Below are 15,724 nucleotides of genomic sequence, written 5' to 3'. Positions count from 1 at the left end.
ACCAACCTGAGCAACACAGTGAGACCTCCCCCCCATCTCTACATAAAAAATACTTTTTAAAAAAAAAACCACTCTGTGCTTCAGATTACACTAAATACTTATAATGTGTCTAATTTCACACAAAAAGCCCTGTGAGGTAGGGCCCATTATAGCTTTCCCATTTTACAGAGGAGCACAGGGGAAACTGAGGGTTGCAGATGTTATACAACTCACCCAGGGCCACAGAGCTCATGTCTAGCCCAGGGCAGCCTGACTTGACTCCCCAGGCACCAAACCACCACACTCCTGTTCCCTTCCTGGATGCCTTTCCTCTCCGTGACTCTCAACACATTCCTTGTTCTCCTCTTGATCCCCACCACACCCAACCCAACCACTGTGTCCCCTCTTTTTCTGTTCACACACACATAAACTTCTTAAACCCAAGCTGACTTTAATGAGAATTTTAAAATTTTTAAATAGGTCTCTGGCAAAGAACAATGCAGGAGTAAAAATCCAGGCACAGTCCAACATCTCCCTGAGGCCTCCACATGGGCCCCTCAAACTGCACCCACTCTGACCATGCACCACTTTCCACAGACCTGGTCCCGCAGCTGTCCCTTCCTTTGGGGAAGTGGAGAAGGGACGGCTTTAGGAGGATACAGAGCCCATCCCTCAGCCTTGCCATCTGCCCCACTTTTTAGGACTTCCTGGGATTGTCCTTCCTTTGACTCCCCTATCCCTCTGGTCCCCTGGTCTCACACAGCACGGCCCCTCCCACCTTCTGGCTTCTGCTGGTTCTAACCATTTTCTTAGATCCCTAGTGCCACCTCCCCATGGTCCTCCTTAGCCACCTCAGCCTTGCCCTCCTTCTCAGGTAGAGCCCTCTGACTTAACCCCAGTCTTGTCAGTCCCTACTCTAGAGAGCTCACAGTCCCAGCTCCCTGAGGCCCCACTTTTATGGACCTGGCTGTACAGGGCTGAGTTGTAGCTTTTGCTGCCACTGCCAGTTGCAGTACCAGGTTCAGGCTTGGGAGCAGGGACGGGCTTTGTGCTCCGAGGGGGTGGCACAGCATAGTCATCAGTGGCAGGGTTGTAGGGGAGCTCATAGCCCTCCTCCTTCACCCGGGCTTGGCACCACCATGCATCCTTGGGCTCCCGAGGCAGATCATAAAGGCCCTGGGGAGGGACTGGGGCCAAGCCTTCAGGTTCATCATAGATGGGGTCCTCTTTGGGGTCCGTCAGCTTGGCCTTCAGCAACTGCTGCTGCGCATGTTCATACAAGTCCCAATAGAGAGGTTTCTTCCGTTGCACTCCCTCTCCTGCCCGAGCAGGGGTGCTGTCCAAGGGGTCTGAGTATAGGGAGTCCTGGGAAGGGCATGGAGCAATTCGCAAGGAGTCTAAGGGCTCAGCGTACAGGGCTGGGGGGCTGTCAAGGAACTCTTGGGGGCCAGGTGGGGAAGGCAACTTCCCCTCTGCCACCTCCCCTTCATGGGAGTCAGCTCTGAGAACATCGTGCCCCTGTCCGGCCTTTCCCTGGGCCTTCTGCCGGTGGATGGCAGTCTCAACTGCCTGGAAGATGTCATTTCCCTGTGCCGTCTGGAAGGTGAAGGTTCCAGGGCCTGAGGGGCAGCGGCGGCCGGCCTCGAAAGAGAACATGACCTGAGGAGGGTAGAGAGGGAAACACATTACCAGGAGCCATCAGAGGAAGTGAGTCACAGGCCTGCACTAGTTAGGGTATCTACAAAGAAGAGACCACCTGGGGTCACTGGGTAGGCAAGAAAGGGGGATCCAAAGGTCAGAGCTTCCCACCTTCTGTCCTGCCCCACTCCTCCCACAGCTGCCCAACCCAGGAAGCCCTCCCGGACAGCCCCTGCACCTTGTCCCGGCCATAGCGACGCAACAGAGTGTAGGGCCAGGACAGGAGTGGCTCCAGTATCTGACTCTGGGCCCCCATGGTCAGGAGAGTCAGCCTCTCAGTCTCCACCCTCAGCATGTAGGAGCCATGCAGGCCACAGCGCTCGGCGGCCTCAGTCCTCTGCACCGTTACCCAGAATTGGGATCCTGGAAGGCATATACGATTAGACAGCTGCTGGGAGAGGGGCGGGGACAGCAGTGGGGACCCAGAAGTCTCATGAGCGTAATGTCCAAGCACTCACTTGGAAGCCAGATCTCAGGGCCTTCCTACTTCCCCATGGGCCCCTGGGTATCCACCCACTTTCCAAAGGCCCTCCTCCTCACTCCATCCCTGCCCGGGCTTAGGCGTCTACCTTCCCAGGTGGGGCTGTACAAGGAGTTCTCCAGCATCTCCAGGGCAGAAAGCTTAGGTGGGTTATCGGAAGGCGCCAGAGTCCAGCTGCCTTTCTGTAGTAAAGAGAGAGCATCGAGAAACCTGTAATTTTCTCAACGGGGAGTGGGTGTCGGTATGAGCCCCATTTCTCTGCCTCTGTAACTGCCCCCACCCCGCATCGCCGCAGCTCCTCACCGGAAAGGCGTTTCGGCACAGCGTCTGCACCCAGGCTGCACTGGACGGCGCGTCGGCCGCCAGCAAGTGCGAACGCTGAGCAGTGTCCAGGCGGAAGGCAGTGGCGCCGGGCTCAGGCGGGGTCTCCACGGTAACAGGGGCCACACTCACACACTCAGCCAGACGGATCACCTTGCAGTCCAGGCGGCGCGAGCTCCCTCGGCCACCCCCAGAGCTCGACCCTTTATGGTCAAAGAACTCGAGCCGCGCTACGCCGTGAGGACTGGCCGGGTAGAGCACCGCCCAGGTCTTCCTCCACCTCTAGGGAGAGAGTGAGAGGGCTGGAGAGTGAGTGGCGTGCGCGGGCGGCCCGGGTCCCGACGGGGAAGGAGGGAGCGGCGCAGGTCGATTTGGGGTCTGGGGCTTCCAAACGGGGGGGCGAAGTTTCCCAAAGAGGATGCCACTCCGTCTCCCCAGGACCAGAACCCCGAGACTAGAGACGCTTCCCGGGAGCGTACAAAGCAACTTCGCGGGACAGTCACAGGCTCTCCAACTGCCCGCGCCGCGCTCCAGCCTGCTGCCCACCTCTCCCTGTTTCTGGGCTCTCTCACCCACTACTAGCCCGGATAAGGTTCGGCATCCGTGCCCCAGACTACCTTGGTCCCAAAGCGCTGACTCTGCAAAAACAGCGGCCCTTCCATCACTGCGCCGTCCATGGCCCCCGGCGGTTCCTTCCGCGCTTCCTGGCCCTGCGGCGGGAGGCGGGGCGGGAGGCGGGGCCGGGTTCCCTGGAGGTGTTTCCGCCCCTCCCCGGCCCCCGCCGGCAGCCGCTGGGGGGTCGCGGTGGGTTGAGGGAGAAGAGCGAGAAGGAAGGGTGGAGGCTCCCGGATTAGCCTGGCGCTACCCAGGCCCCTACCAGCCGTCGCAGGGGCGCGCCGGTAGCTCCACCGAAAGTCCTCGGTTTTGGCGCGAGGATTCTGGGCGTGGTGGCTGTGCGTGACGTCATATGTCCAACGTGACATCAGAGTGAAAGCCATGACCTCACCCCGAAAGCACCCAGAGGCACCGGAGAGACCCACACGGGCCTTCAGAGCTTCAGTTCCCCTGGGCGGGCCCGCCCCCAGCCCCGCCCGAGCCGGGCTGTTTACACTCCGCTGACCCGGGACTCGGAGGGAGGGCTGGGGTTGAACCGCTTCCCGCCACCACCGGGGCCGCCCCGCCGCCCGGCGGCCGCTTGCATGTCAGCTCCCTGACCGCAGAGGCCTGGCCTCCATGCCGCGGGAAGAGAAAGCTTCATTGAGCAGGCCGGGAGGGCCGGGGAGGGGGAGGGGGCGCGGCAGTGGCCAGCTCCACGGGGAGGGAGGACCCAGAGGAGGAGAGGAGGGAACTGGCCGGGAGGAATGGAGGGAGAAGGCGGAATGTGGGAGGGCTCAGGGGGATGTGGGAGGGAAGAACTGAGAAGGGGGAGAGAGGGGGGTCCAGTCTCCCCTGGCCGATCTTTTTTTTTTTTTTTTTTTTTGGAAGTCCTAGGACTGATCTCCAGGATCAGCACTCTTCTCCCAGCCCTTAGGGTCCTGCTCGGCCAAGGTAGGGGGAGTCACGCTAATCGCAGAGGGAGAGAGTAGGGGATGGAGAGGATGTGGAGGGACCAGAGAAAACGGGTGGTGTGGGAGGGATGGAGTCGAGGGGAAGCCACCAAACTGAGAATTTGATTCTTGTCTAAGGGCATGTGAGACAGAGTACAGAGAGGAGGCACATACCGGAGGCGGGGGCTCCGGGTGTTCGGAACAGGGCCACCAGGCGCGCCCTAAGGGAGGGGGCTCCTCTGGGAGGCCCTACCCTTGGGTTCCCAAGCCAAAATGTCCACAGAACAAAGCTGCCTTGTTGGATTAATTGTTTGGGTTGGGGGAAGCATGTTGACGGGGGCTTGCTGTAGAGGGACTGTTCTCAGCCCTAGGCAGAGAAGGCCTTGGCTGAGGAGCCATAGCGCCTGGCCTCCCGTTGCCCGGTGACAGCGATGGTGGTGTTGGCAGGAGGCTTGGACAACCCTACCCCATCCCCCACCCAGCCTTAAGGCCTGGCCCTCCTGGGCCTCTTGACCCTGCAGGGCATCTGAGAGCCTGTGTACTGGGGAGGGCATGCAGCAGGCTCTCCAGGTGAGCTTTGGTGCCAGCCTTCCCTGCCTGGGAATCTGCTGGGTTAGGACTCTGGGCTCCCATTCAGGGGATCTGTGATCCCAGGGACGCCTAGGGCCCCTTACGTGCCTCTCTGCACAATCAGTACAGCTGTCTGTCCTCCCTCTGGGTAAATGGGGTCATCTGGATCCCTCCCACGTCCGCCCCTTGGCTCTTGTCAATCTCTCTCCTCCTCACCCACGGCTTGCTTCGTTCCCCTATACTGAGTGCTTGGTTCTTTTCCTATCACCTTCTATCTGTTGTCTCTCTCCTCTGTGTCTTTCTGTTTTTCTCTCGTTCCCACAGTCTCCCTTCCTCTCACATCCTGTCTGTCTGGTCTTCCTCTTTGCGTGTCTCTTGCTCAGTCTCTGTTTTTCTTGACCCTTCTCTGACTCTTGATCTCTCATAGCTGTCTCTTATCTCTGGGTCTCTCAGGCTGTGCCTCTATGACCTGTGCCTCTGCCCTTATTTAATGTGCTTCTCTCCCTGTCTCTCTTGGTCCCTGGGGCTCTTTCTCTCCTGCTGTCTCTCGCAGTCTCTGTCTTACTCAGTGTCGTTTTTCTTTCGTAACTTCTCCCTCTCTTTCTGACTCTGGGACCCACTCAATCTCAGTTTCTCTCACACGTACTTTGTCTCTGGGGCACCCAGGCCTTCCCTACCATGCGACCTGTCAGTGTCTGGCAGTGGAGCCCCTGGGGGCTGCTGCTGTGCCTGCTGTGCCTGCTGTGCAGCTCGTGCTTGGGGTCTCCGTCCCCTTCCACGGACCCTGAGAAGAGGGTCGGGAGCCAGGGGCTGCGGTTCCGGCTGGCTGGCTTCCCCAGGAAGCCCTACGAGGGCCGCGTGGAGATACAGCGAGCTGGTGAATGGGGCACCATCTGCGATGATGACTTCACGCTGCAGGCTGCCCATGTCCTCTGCCGAGAGCTGGGCTTCACAGAGGCCACAGGCTGGACCCACAGTGCCAAATATGGCCCTGGAACCGGTGAGCAATGATCCAGGCATATCCTAGGTATTACCTAAGTGTGGCCGAAGTGCAGGGAAAGGGAACACCAGGATGGCACAGCCATTGGGACGCATGACACCAAGAACAGCCAGCATTGAGTAAACCCATGGGTGACAAACCAAGCAACATAGTTACTTCTCAGAGCTGTGTGACCTTAGGCTAGTTGGTGCTTTCTCTGAGCCTTGGATGCCCTGTGTGCAAAATGACTAGATGATGTCTAAGTTCTTTTCTGCTCCAAAAGTATGATCCTACAAAGCCACCCGCAAAACAGCCCAGATACAGGTGAGCCCTGTACAAATAAAGTACAGTTGGTTTCATGGGACGCTAAGAGCAGGTAAATGATATCTGGATGTTCCAAAGTCATAAGGGGTCACAGACACTGCAGTTAACAAAATCAGGCTATAGGCCAGAGCTAAAATTAACAAGGTGGTACTGTCTAAGGAAGAAGTATAAAATCTAGGACAAGTATGAGTGTGGGGGGTGGAGGCTTAAGAGCAGTTCCCTAGCTGAGGCCTAGGACTGTGCCCATGGTATGAACCCACAATGGGATTGATGGACAGAAGCAGGTGCAACCTGCAGCTGATCCCCCAGTTCCCACTGGCTAGACCACCTGTGGAATTAAGTGTCATTTGTAGATGCTGTGTTTTAAGAGGGACAGTAGAGGGCCGAGCGCGGTGCCTCAAGCCTGTAATCCCAGCACTTTGGGAGGCCGAGACGGGCGGATCACGAGGTCAGGAGATCGAGACCATCCTGGCTAACACGGTGAAACCCCGTCTCTACTAAAAAATGCAAAAATCTAGCCGGGCGAGTTGGCGGGCGCCTGTAGTCCCAGCTACTCGGGAGGCTGAGGCAGGAGAATGGCATAAACCCGGGAGGCAGAGCTTGCAGTGAGCTGAGATCTGGCCACTGCACTCCAGCCTGGGCAACAGAGCAAGACTTCGTCTCAAAAAAAAAAGAAAAAAAAAGAGGGACAGTAGAAAATGGAAATACTTTAACAGGAGAGCTGCCTAGATGTGAAAGATTCAGAAGCCAAGTTTCAAGGAGGAATTGCTGAAGAATCAGGGAATTGATATGGAAAGTAAAAGCCTTGCATAGCAATGACATAATGGTTGTTTTCAAATATGGGAAGGACAGTCGTGTGGCTGAGGGATTTTTCTAGTTGGCACCAAAGGACTGAATCAGATGTGGTGGGGGAGAGTCATGAAGAGTCACAAGGACTTTGATGACCTTGAACATTGGCTAGGACAGATGACCTTTGAGGCTGTGCCTAATTCTGAGAGGAAGTCAGTGATACTCCACAGGGTTCAGGCCAGGCGCGGTGGCTCACGCCTGTAATCCCAGCACTTTGGGAGGCTCAGGCAGGTGGATCACCTGAGGTCAGGACTTCGAGACCAGCCTGGCCAACATGGTGAAACCCTGTCTGTACTAAAAATATAAAAATTAGCCAGGCATGGTGACATGCGCTTATAGTCCCAGCTACTTGGGAGGCTAAGGCAGGAGAATTGCTTGAACCTGGGAGACGGAGGTTGCAGTGAGCCGAGATCATGCCACTGCACTTCAGCCTAGGCGACAGGACAAGACTTCGTTTAAAAAACAAAATCAGAGCCGGGCGCGGTGGCTCAAGCCTGTAATCCCAGCACTTTGGTGGCTCAAGCCTGTAATCCCAGCACTTTGGTGGCTCAAGCCTGTAATCCCAGCACTTTGGTGGCTCAAGCCTGTAATCCCAGCACTTTGGGAGGCCGAGATGGGCGGATCACGAGGTCAGGAGATCGAGACCATCCTGGCTGACACGGTGAAACCCCGTCTCTACTAAAAAATACAAAAAACTAGCCAGGCGAGGTGGTGGGCACGTGTAGTCCCAGCTACTAGCGAGGCTGAGGCAGGAGAACGGCGTAAACCCGGAAGGTGGAGCTTGCAGTGAACTGAGATCCGGCCACTGCACTCCAGCCCCTGCGACAGAGCGAGACTCTGTCTCAAAAAAAAAAAAAAAAAATCAGGTTTCAGACAGAGAGAAGAACAAGGACAGCACAGACAGGGCAGGCACACAAGAGAATGCAAGGATGTGATGAAAGGATCTTGGATGTCCAAGCCTCACAGATAGGTCAAACTCCTAAGCCCTCATGTATTGGCTGTGTGGTCTTAAGCAAGTTACTTAGCTTCTCTAAACTCCAGTTTCTTTATATAAAACGGTGTTCTGGCAGCTGTAAGAACGATCACATATGTGCACACCGTGGCAGAACACCTGGCACACAGTAGGTACCTGATTAATTGTAGCTATCATTGAATGGGTAGAGACTAATCAGAACATCAGGGTTGATTCTTGGTTTTTTATTCACCCTATCAGGTTCTTGAATATCCCCAGATCACACCAAATTTCCCTCAATCTTATGCCCCCTTCCTATTCCCTGCCAGGGTCCCCTGTCCCTTCTCCACCCCTTATCATACCAGAAAGATGGGATCATCATGGCCAAGTGGGAGGCATCAGCACTCACTCTTTCCAGCATCCCCATTACTCCCCCATCCTCCCTCCCCAAGCTTCTCTGTCCCTTCATCTCCCCTTCCACAGGCCGCATCTGGCTGGACAACCTGAGCTGCAGTGGGACCGAGCAGAGTGTGACTGAGTGTGCCTCCCGGGGCTGGGGGAACAGTGACTGTACGCACGATGAGGATGCTGGGGTCATCTGCAAGGACCAGCGCCTCCCTGGCTTCTCAGACTCCAATGTCATTGAGGTCTGCAGTTCCTAGACATACACACATATACCACCCAGGATAGCCAAGAGGACTGTGGGGTGGTTACGGGAGACATTAGAAAGTAGTTACCACTGGGGGATCATTTGGATTGGTGGGAGGCTTGGAAAAGCAAATGATAGAGCTCCCAGATGCTGTAAAATCCAACAGGATTTTTAGCATTCGCATTCAAGGGGCTACACCTGGCATGAGCCTCTCCAGCTTCATCCCTAGTCACCCCGGGACACCTGGTGCTCTCCTTCTCCTCAAAGGTTCCTGCTTTCCTGAGACATCTTCCTTCTGACTTTTTCATCCTTCAAAGCCATTTCCTCTCTGAAGTGCGCCCTCCTGCTCCAGGCACAGGGAGGTGCTCCTTCCTAGTGCCCTGAATCCTCTCTGGGAGCAAGCATATCCCCTGCGCTGCTGACTGCAAGAGAGTCCACACCGCGGACTGCGGCCATTGTGGCCGCTCTCTCAGTGCCCCTTCGGGCCCATCTGGCCACTGGGTTTACAGCAGGCGCACCAAGCAGGGTTCCTTAAGAGTGGCAGGGCACAGGAAAGGTGCCACTGGGATTCTTTCCCTGCTTGTGGCCCCGCCCCCAGGTAGAGCATCACCTGCAAGTGGAGGAGGTGCGAATTCGACCCGCCGTTGGGTGGGGCAGACGACCCCTGCCCGTGACGGAGGGGCTAGTGGAAGTCAGGCTTCCTGACGGCTGGTCACAAGTGTGCGACAAAGGCTGGAGCGCCCACAACAGCCACGTGGTCTGCGGGATGCTGGGCTTCCCCAGCGAAAAGAGGGTCAACGCGGCCTTCTACAGGTGAGGGGCCGCGGGCACCGGGCGGAGCGGGCCGGGATTGGGGTGCTCCCTGATGAATAGCCTTGGGAGACATCTGAGCAGGTCCGGGGCACAGAGGACCCGGGGGTCGAGACGTGCGGGAAAATATGGAGGCCGGTGCAAAGCTGGAGAGTTGGGAAATCTTGTGGGACCACGAAAGGTGCCCCAAGGGAGTACCTGAAATGGGGACCAGTGAGGGTCCCGCTCTCTCGTGGTCAACGCCTGGGTGGGTAGGCGGATTCCTTGGCCCCGGGCGCGCGCCAGCCTCGCGAGGCCACTCCCAGGCCCTGGGGCGATTCCAACGCTGGCGCCGCCGGCCAGCGAGTTCCGAGTTCAGCAAGGACGCGGCAGCCCCTGGGAGGCGGCGCCTGGGTGTGTCCCGCGCGGGCTGGGAGCCCAGGGTCTGGGGACCCAGGGACGGCGGCGCACGGTGGCCGAAGGGCGCCAGGAGACACGGCGCCCCCTCTCTGCCTGGGCCGTCCCCGGGCGCGTGTGTGAGCGCTCGAGCCCTCGGGACTCCTGGAAGTCCTGGAGTTTCCCAGAATCTCTTTTGGCGAGGCCCACCCAACCCCTCCACCTGCATTGGAGCCCTGGGGTCCAGTCCGGCTTCCAGGGAAACGCATCACCCTGGGAACTGTCTGTGCTTAGCGTCTCCCTTCCCTGGAGCATCTACTTTGATCTTTTTGAGAAACTGCCATTGACAGCCAGATATTTATTTGGAAATCTTTACACGCTCTCTCGGTAATCTACTTTGCAAGTCAAAAATCCTCCCTTTCTTCAGTGGTTCCCTAGATCAGTATTGCTGAAAGACCTCTTGATGTCCGGATAGCTTTCCGCGGGCACACTACTTCAGATGGGGTCTGATGCGGCCAGCCACTGTAGAAATCCTCAACCCCGACTGAAGCATGCTCGAATTACACTGTCTTCCTACTGCGGCAGCTTCCCACTGCTTATACTGAACTTGTCATCACCTAAAACCAGTTCAGGTCTTCCCTATGCTTCCTACTGATAGAGCAGCCTTTTCCAACCCAGGTATAGGTGACGTTTACCCTATTACATTTGTTTTGATACATAATTTAGAAGCCATAAAAAAGCCATGATGATCCCATGAGATTATCTTGAGTCCTGATGTGACTTTCCATCTGTTATCCCTCTCAGCCTCCTCTGCTGAACAGACATGGCAGCTTTGCCTTCTGGCTTCATCCAAATGGCTAAAAGTTGTTGTGAAAATGTTTTAAACCAAAGTCTAACTCTTCTTGCAAATGTTCCTGCAGATTTTCATCAAGCTTCTAATCATCAGCTGTAAAATATGTTCCTTCCACCAAATGGGAAGAAACAGAACACTTCAATGACATAACCCACATTTCACCTGATCTATCTATATATTTCTTATCTGTAATGAAATCATGGGAGATTTTGTTAGTCTTTGATAAAAAATCCAGAAATGCTATGTTCACAGTCATTCTCCAGCCTTCCAATTTAGTAACCCTGTCAAAAAAGAAAATCATAGTAGTTTGAGCCTATTTTTACTGAAATCCTTTTAGGTCTCTAAGAATCACCTTATTTTTTCCTAAATGCTCACAAACTTCTATTTAATAATTTATTCTAGAATATTACTTATGTGTAGATTGAGGAATTGAGGAATCCTTTTTCTCCTTTTTTTTTTCTTTTGAAAGTCAGGATATTATCCAGTCTCCAGTCTTTTCTATACCTGCTCACACTTTCTTTGACTTGGCTCTGAGGCTCATCTGAAATGTCTTTCAGTACTGAGGATTTTCAGTACTTTATCTGGCTTGGACACTCAAACCACTTTAAAACAAACATGTGCTGTGCCTCTTTACTTTCATCCATCTTGGGGCTGCATTTCCTTCTCTGTGCTGCTTACCTTCCCTAATTTAAACCCCATGTTCTGAAAGATGCATAGAATTTAAATAGACATTTCCAGTGAAGAGGATAGCATGAACAAAGGTGTAGAGATCCATTCACCCAATATTTATTTACTGAGATCTTACTGTGTGCCAGGTACTGTTGTAGACGCTAGCCATGGCTCATGCCTGTAATCCCAGCACTTTGGGAGGCCAAGGTGGAAGGATTATTTGAGCCCAGGAATTCGAGACCAGCCTGGGCAACATAGTGAGACCCTGTCTCTACAGATAATTTTTTAAAAATAAAATTAGCTGAACATGGTGGTGCGTACCTGTGGTTCTAGCTACTTGAGAGGCTGAGGCGGGAAGATTGCTTGAGCCCAGGAAGTCAAGGCTGCAGTGAGCCGTGATTATGCCACTACACTGCAGCCTGGGTAGCAGAGCAAGACACTGTCTCAAAAAATAAATTAACTAAGGCCGGGCGCTTTGGCTCACACCTGTAATCCCAGCACTTTGGGAGGCTGAGGCAGGTGGATCACCTGAGGTCGGAGTTCGAGACCAGCCTGACCAACATGGAGAAACCCCGTCTCTACTAAAAATACAAAATTAGCCGGGTATGGTGGCACATGACTGTAATCCCAGCTACTCGGGAGGCTGAGGCAGGAGAATCGCTTGAACCCGGGAGGCGGAGGTTGCAGTGAGCTGAGATCGCACCATTACACACCAGCCTGGGCAACAACAGCGAAACTCTGTCTCAAATAAAAATAAAATAAATAAAGTAAGTAAATAAATAAGTGGTCAAGGAAGGCCTCTTGGAGAAGGCATCACTTGAGAAAAGATTTAAAGGAGGTGAGGGCACAAGCTATGCAGACCTCTAGATAAACATTTCCAGGAAGAGGTATCAAAAATGAAAATATTCTGGGGTGTGCGTGTGTGTGTGTGTGTGTGTGTGTGTGTAGTGGGTGATGAGATAAGGCATTCTTGTCCTCCTGGAGGCCACTGGCTGGAGCTGAGTGAAAAAGAGGAAAATGGTAGGACATGCAGTGTAGGTGGTGATCAGAAAAGAATGGGGAGCCAGATCCTGTGGGCCATCTGGGAGAGGCTGGCTTTTGTTCTGTGGGAGATAAGGAACCACTGGAGGGTTTGGAGCAGGGTTATGACATTGGGCTTTCATTTTTTTTCAGTACTACTTTCACTGCTTTATTAGGAATAGACTGTAAGGGATGCAGTAGAAGCAAGAAGTCAGGTGGCTAGTTATGGGGTTATCGTCTTCTGAAACCCACGTAAAGAAAGTGAAAGGTGATGATGACCAGTGAAAGTGGTGAAAAATGATCAAGTTTTATAGATAGGTGTGATGTGAGAGAGAGGAGTTAAGGCTCTCCAGGTTTTTGACCTCAGCTAAGTATGGAATTGGCCTCACCTGACAAGCAAAATAGTGGATGGAGCATGTTTTTTTGGGAGATGGGCTTGGGGGTGGAGGGTAGGAACTTGGTTTTAGACCTGTTAAATTTAAGATTCTTTAAGACATTGAAGTGGTGAGGCTAAGTTAGGCAATTTAATATAGGACTCTGGAGTTCAGTTGAGTAAAACATATAAAGTCCTGAAACTGGACAACATACCAAGGAAGTGAATGTAAATTTAAAAGACAGAGAAAGAGGCCCAGAGACTGAACCTTGGGGAGACTAAATATTTAAAAGTCAGAAGATAAGATGAAATGCAAACAGTGAGGTGAGGTAGGAAGAAAACCAGGGGAGTGTAGTGGCCTGGGAGCCAAGTAAAGTGCTTCAAAGAGGAGAGAGAGACCAGCTGAGTCAGTGCTGCCCAGACCTAAAAACATGAGGACTGAGAAACAAATGCTGGATTTAGCAACAGGGAAGTCACTGTTGTCCCCAACAGAGATGATAATGAATGGCTTGTATTTGGAAGATAGTAAGTTAGCAAGAGTAGGTTTATACTGAGAAATAGTGGAAGATCTAGATAAAGGGAGGCCAGAAAATGGAATGCTTTAGGTGCCAAATTGGAGAGCTTGGCCTTTGCCTTATGGAAGAATTACAAATAAAAGTATTTGTATGGGACAAGAATAAAGCCAGTGTTTTTGAAAGTTTGCCTGATAGTAGTGGATGAGGAGTGGAGGGTCTCAATGCAGTAAAACCAGTCAGGAGTTTGTTCTAAAATTGAAGCTTATCAGGAGGGTAACAACAAAGATGGAGGAAAATGAATAGATGTAGGATGACTGACAGAACATAGAGAATGGGAGAAGAGACACCTAAAATGATTCCGACACTGCCTGAGAGAAGGATGGTACCAGCAGCCATCTCTGGGCTTCAGGTTAATATGAACTAGCTTTAGAGATGGGCCGTCTTTGGAAAGTTTGAGACGCAGGAATTGTCCCCAGGTATGCAAAGCTGAAATAATTTTTAGAGATCAGGAATATTTGTTGGACATATTGGAATCTCATACTAAGTCTGGGATATAAAGGCTGAGGAAAGAGATACACTAAAGCACAGAGGCCATTTTTCTTGAGGAAAGAGATTGGGGGAGCCCTGGGAGATTCTGTGATGGGGCTATGATCTAGATCCTTCACAGGTCAGGCCCAGCAGAGGGAGCATTCTCGCAGGTGATACAATTATGAAAGATAGGCAAGATAGTTGTGAACAACTCTCCCCTCCCTAGGGGGAAAAAAGATGGATCTGCTAGCTTTTAGAGGAAGTAAGATTTAGGGAATGAGAAAATCAAAACCTGATGTATTAAACATTTTTCAATTTGTTTTGGTAGTTCTACCCTAGAACATGTAAAAGTTGTAGTACTTTAGAATAAGAAAAGAATGTACAGATAATTGAACTATTTACTGCTCTTTTACAGGTAATGAAATTGAGGCTCTAAGAGCTTCAGTGCTATTTAAGAAGTCACTCTTCTAGTTCATTTCAGCTTGACAGATGTTTATTGAACTCCTATTTGCCAAGTACTGTGCAAGGTGCTGAGAATACAAAGGTGAATAAATGACAAGAGAGGTTATTAGGCTGCACATCATAGAAGACCTTATAGGCCATCATAAGGATTCAGGTCCTTATAATAAAAGGATTGGGAAGCCATTGATGTTTGGGTTTCTTTTGTTTTTTTGTTTTGAGAGGGAGTCTGGCTCTGTTGCCCAAGCTGGAGTACAGTGGCACAGTCTCTGCTCACTGCAACCTCCGCCTCCCCAGGTTCAAGTGATTCTTCTGCATCAGCCTCCCGAGTGGCTAGGACTACAGGTGCCCACCACCACGCCCAGCTAATTTTTGTATTTTTAGTAGAGACGAGGTTTCACCATGTTGGCCAGGCTAGTCTTGAACTCCTCACCTCAGTTGATTAGCCTACCTTGGCCTCCCAAAGTGCCGGAATTACCGGCTTGAGCCACCGCTCCCGGCCATTGAAGTGTTTTTTGTTTGTTTCTTTGTTTGTTTTTTGAGACAGAGTCTCTCTGTCACCCAGGCTGGAGTGCAGTGGCTTGATCTCGGCTCACTGCAAGCTCCACCTCCCAGATTCACGCCATTCTTCTGCCTCAGCCTCTGGAGTAGCTGCGACTACAGGCACCCGCGGCCACTCCCGGCTAGTTTTTTGTATTTTTAATAGAAACGGGGTTTCACCGTGTTAGCCAGGATGGTCTTGATCTCCTGACCTCGTGATCCGCCCGTCTCGGCCTCCCAAAGTGCTGGGATTACAGGCCTGAGCCACCGCGCCCAGCCCATTGAAGTGTTTTAATGGGGAGGGCTGTGAGATGGCATGATCAGGTTTGTGACCCCAAAGGATCATTTTGAATCTATTTCTTTTTCTTTTCTTTTCAGACAGAGCCTTGCTTTGTCACCCAGGCTGGAGGGTAGTGGTGCAATCTTGGCTCACTGCAACCTCCGCCTCCCGGGTTCAAGCAGTTCTCCTGCCTCAGCCTCTCAAGTAGCTGGGGTTACAGGCACGCACCACGTGCCCGGCTAATTTGTTTTTGTTTTTGTTTTTGTTTTTGTTTTGTATTTTTAGTAAAGATGGGGTTTCTCCATGTTGCCCAGGCTGGTCTTGAACTCCTGACCTCAAGTGATCTGCCTGTCCTGGCCTCCCAAAGTGCTGGGATTACAGCTGTGAGCCACCACGCCCGGCCTTTGACTCTATTTCTGAGAATGGTCGGGAGAGGAACAAGATATATGGATTAGAGAGATTTAGGAAGTAAAATTGACAGGACTTGGTTATTGATTGACTTTGGGATCCAAGAAAGGGAGAAGTCAGGATTACCCCTAGGTTTCTGGAGTGGATTTTGCTGAGATAATTATCTTTCTTCTTCTTTTTTTTTTTTTTTTTTTTGAGACGGAGTCTTGCTCTGTCGCCCGGGCTGGAGTGCAGTGGCCGGACCTCAGCTCACTGCAAGCTCCGCCTCCTGGGTTTACACCATTCTCCTGCCTCAGCCTCCGAAGTAGCTGGGACTACAGGCGCCCGCCACCTCGCCCGGCTAGTTTTTTGTATTTTTAGTAGAGACGGGGTTTCACCATGTTAGCCAGGATGGTCTCGATCTCCTGACCTCGTGATCCACCCGTCTCGGCCTCCCAAAGTGCTGGGATTCCAGGCTTGAGCCACCGCGCCCGGCCCTTCTTTTTTTTGGTGGGGGGACCTACATTACATTTTAGATTACTTTCAGATCTCAACCTAGAAACATC

At 52.5% G+C, this 15,724-nt stretch overlaps 2 protein-coding genes across 6 annotated transcripts in view; one reads left to right on the top strand and one right to left on the bottom strand.

The window, feature by feature from the left end:
* Window positions 1–410: 410 nt before the first annotated feature.
* DOK1 (docking protein 1) lies at window positions 411–3,733 on the bottom strand. 3 transcript variants are annotated; one of them, XM_030920779.1, is made up of 6 exons: window positions 3,357–3,733; window positions 3,097–3,189; window positions 2,462–2,759; window positions 2,247–2,340; window positions 1,856–2,040; window positions 411–1,638 (listed from the first exon to the last, which is right to left on the bottom strand). In XM_030920779.1, exons 4-6 carry the CDS (start codon window positions 2,281–2,283, stop codon window positions 850–852), a joined length of 1,011 nt encoding a protein of 336 aa, XP_030776639.1. In that variant the 5' UTR covers window positions 2,284–2,340; window positions 2,462–2,759; window positions 3,097–3,189; window positions 3,357–3,733; the 3' UTR covers window positions 411–849. The 3 variants fall into 3 exon arrangements, with proteins under 3 accessions (XP_030776639.1, XP_010377566.2, XP_030776641.1); XM_010379264.2 differs by having other exon boundaries at window positions 2,462–2,761; window positions 3,097–3,529; XM_030920781.1 differs by lacking the exon at window positions 1,856–2,040 and having other exon boundaries at window positions 2,462–2,761; window positions 3,097–3,538.
* A 207-nt stretch (window positions 3,734–3,940) lies between these two features.
* LOXL3 (lysyl oxidase like 3) overlaps window positions 3,941–15,724 on the top strand; it is a 22,073-nt gene continuing 10,289 nt past the window's right edge. The window contains exons 1-5 of one of the 3 annotated variants that reach the window (XM_030920776.1): window positions 3,970–4,027; window positions 4,392–4,596; window positions 5,263–5,596; window positions 8,184–8,347; window positions 8,948–9,162. In XM_030920776.1, coding sequence (XP_030776636.1) covers window positions 4,579–4,596; window positions 5,263–5,596; window positions 8,184–8,347; window positions 8,948–9,162 — 731 coding nt within the window. In that variant the 5' untranslated portion in view covers window positions 3,970–4,027; window positions 4,392–4,578. Of the gene's footprint in view, window positions 4,028–4,391; window positions 4,597–5,262; window positions 5,597–8,183; window positions 8,348–8,947; window positions 9,163–15,724 lie in introns of those variants that run through there. The other 2 variants (XM_010379263.2, XM_030920777.1) reach the window with 2 other exon arrangements.

This window comes from Rhinopithecus roxellana, chromosome 17 (assembly GCF_007565055.1).
Source record: "Rhinopithecus roxellana isolate Shanxi Qingling chromosome 17, ASM756505v1, whole genome shotgun sequence".
Classification (NCBI taxonomy): Eukaryota; Metazoa; Chordata; class Mammalia; order Primates; family Cercopithecidae; genus Rhinopithecus; species Rhinopithecus roxellana.
This window is presented reverse-complemented; position numbering and strand designations above follow the sequence as displayed.